This window comes from Mesitornis unicolor, unplaced genomic scaffold (genome assembly GCF_000695765.1).
Source record: "Mesitornis unicolor isolate BGI_N332 unplaced genomic scaffold, ASM69576v1 scaffold34116, whole genome shotgun sequence".
Taxonomy (NCBI): Eukaryota; Metazoa; Chordata; class Aves; order Mesitornithiformes; family Mesitornithidae; genus Mesitornis; species Mesitornis unicolor.
The window spans coordinates 1865-3679 of record NW_010189455.1 but is presented as its reverse complement, the minus strand read 5'-3'; the positions used below and the strand labels follow the sequence as shown (position 1 = coordinate 3679).

Below are 1815 nucleotides of genomic sequence, written 5' to 3'. Positions count from 1 at the left end.
CCCAGAACCTGGGGGGACAGCACCATAAGACGACCCCCAGAGCTTAGTGTTTGCATGAGAGCAGCAGGGACCGGCTGGAGGACGGCCTCGTCCCCAACGAACAGCTTCTCGTCACACTGAACGAACAGCTTCTGGTCACACTGGGGTGGCGGCAACATCACCGGGACATGGCAGGCTCCACAGCGCTGTCCTCTCGTGGGTGAGGGGATCTCCCCCTCTTCAGCCTGGATTCACCCTCAAGGTCCATCAGGACGTGGCTGCATCCAGATCAGAGGTGGCAGCTCCGAAACACGCACGGGGACACCTCTGTGCTATTGCGTCCTGCTCGTGGAGCTCCGGCACAGCTCCTGGAGGTCTGCGGAGGCAGCAGACAAGCCCCATTAGGAACCAAATTCATCTAAAAAATATCACATTTTCAATAAATTCACAGAATCCGGTCCTTTCCCGTTGTCTCTACACCCCCAGCACAACACTCACAGCGCACAACGGTGTCCCTGATCTGCCTGAAGCTCGTCTCCTTCAGCACCATGGAGATGTAGTAGAGGTTTCTCAGCTCCTTGGGATAATCCTTCCTCTCCACGTCCTTCAGCACCGGGATGGTTCGCCCGTTGGCCAGGGGGGCTTCGGCCAGCGCCTGGTGCATCTGGTACTTGCACCAGGGGTCGCGGAGGAAGCCGGGGGTGATGAGCATCACCCAGCAGTGACTGTTCTGCACCGCGTCGCACAGCTCCGTCACCACCGCGCTCCCCGGCGTGGCGTCCCGCCACTGCAGGAAGCAGCGGAAGCTTTCGGGTTGACCTTCCAGGTAGGACACCAGCTCCTCCACCAGCGCCAGGTCCACCTCGCTGTGGCAGATGCAGACGTCGTAGCTCTTGGCCCAGCGGGCGCTGTCCGAGGAGGTGATGTCCGATGTCACGACGGGCGACGGGCGGATGGATCTGACCAGGCTCATGCTGGGAGAGGGGCTGGTGCTCTCCGATGAGGATGAGGAGGGGGAGGATGAAGCAGAGCAGCCGCTGTTGAGGCTGCTCTCCACCGAGCTGGACTTGGGCTTGTGCAGGAGCCTCCTAAACCAGCCTAAGGAGGGAGAAAAAGAGATCGCAGTGAGGTTTGGGGGAGGCTCCACACCCCCCTGGCCTTCCCAAGGGGCTCCACAGGACGCTTCCAGATAGAAACCACCACGCAGGAGCTCATCGCAGGAGGTTCCACTTCAATTGGAGAAGAAACTTCTTCTCAGTGAGGGTGACAGAGCACTGGCCCAGGCTGCCCAGAGAGGTTGTGGAGTCTCCTTCTCTGCAGACATTCAAAACCCGCCTGGACGCCTTCCTGTGTAACCTCATCTGGGTGTTCCTGCTCCGGCAGGGGGATTGGACTGGATGAGCTTTGGAGGTCCCTTCCAATCCCTCACGTTCTGGGACTCTGTGATTCATCCTGATCCCCCAAAAACCACCCCTGCCCCTAAAACCCGCACTCACCGGCCATAGCGGGCAGCGTGCTGCTCAGCTGCCAATCGCCGGCGTGAAACCTCTCCTGTCAGCAGAAAAAGGGGGAAAATGAAATTAAGAGAGCAGGAACTGCCCTGTGGTGGGTCTCAGCCCCAGGAGCTCAGCGGGATTTGTTCCAGGGACGTACAGCTCTGGGGTGCTCACCTGCAGCCCCAAGCTCATCCCCAGCAGGGTTTTCCTCACCTGCTTCCCCAAAGTTTGCTGGGAAGGAGCATTTTGACCTCAAGTGAGGCTTGAAACAGTGGCTCAAGCCACTGCATGTAAGAGATACACACCTGCAGCGAGCGAGGCTGAGAGCCGATGGGCAGGA

General features: G+C 59.4%; 1 protein-coding gene across 1 annotated transcript; it reads right to left on the bottom strand.

Moving 5' to 3' along the window:
* Positions 1-311: 311 nt before the first annotated feature.
* Positions 312-1530, bottom strand: TIRAP (toll-interleukin 1 receptor (TIR) domain containing adaptor protein; the record flags this gene model as incomplete). Its single annotated transcript, XM_010186090.1, has 3 exons — positions 312-355; positions 478-1077; positions 1476-1530. Coding segments are annotated over 3 exons (699 nt in total), but the record flags the coding sequence as incomplete, so codon positions are not given.
* Positions 1531-1815: the final 285 nt, after the last annotated feature.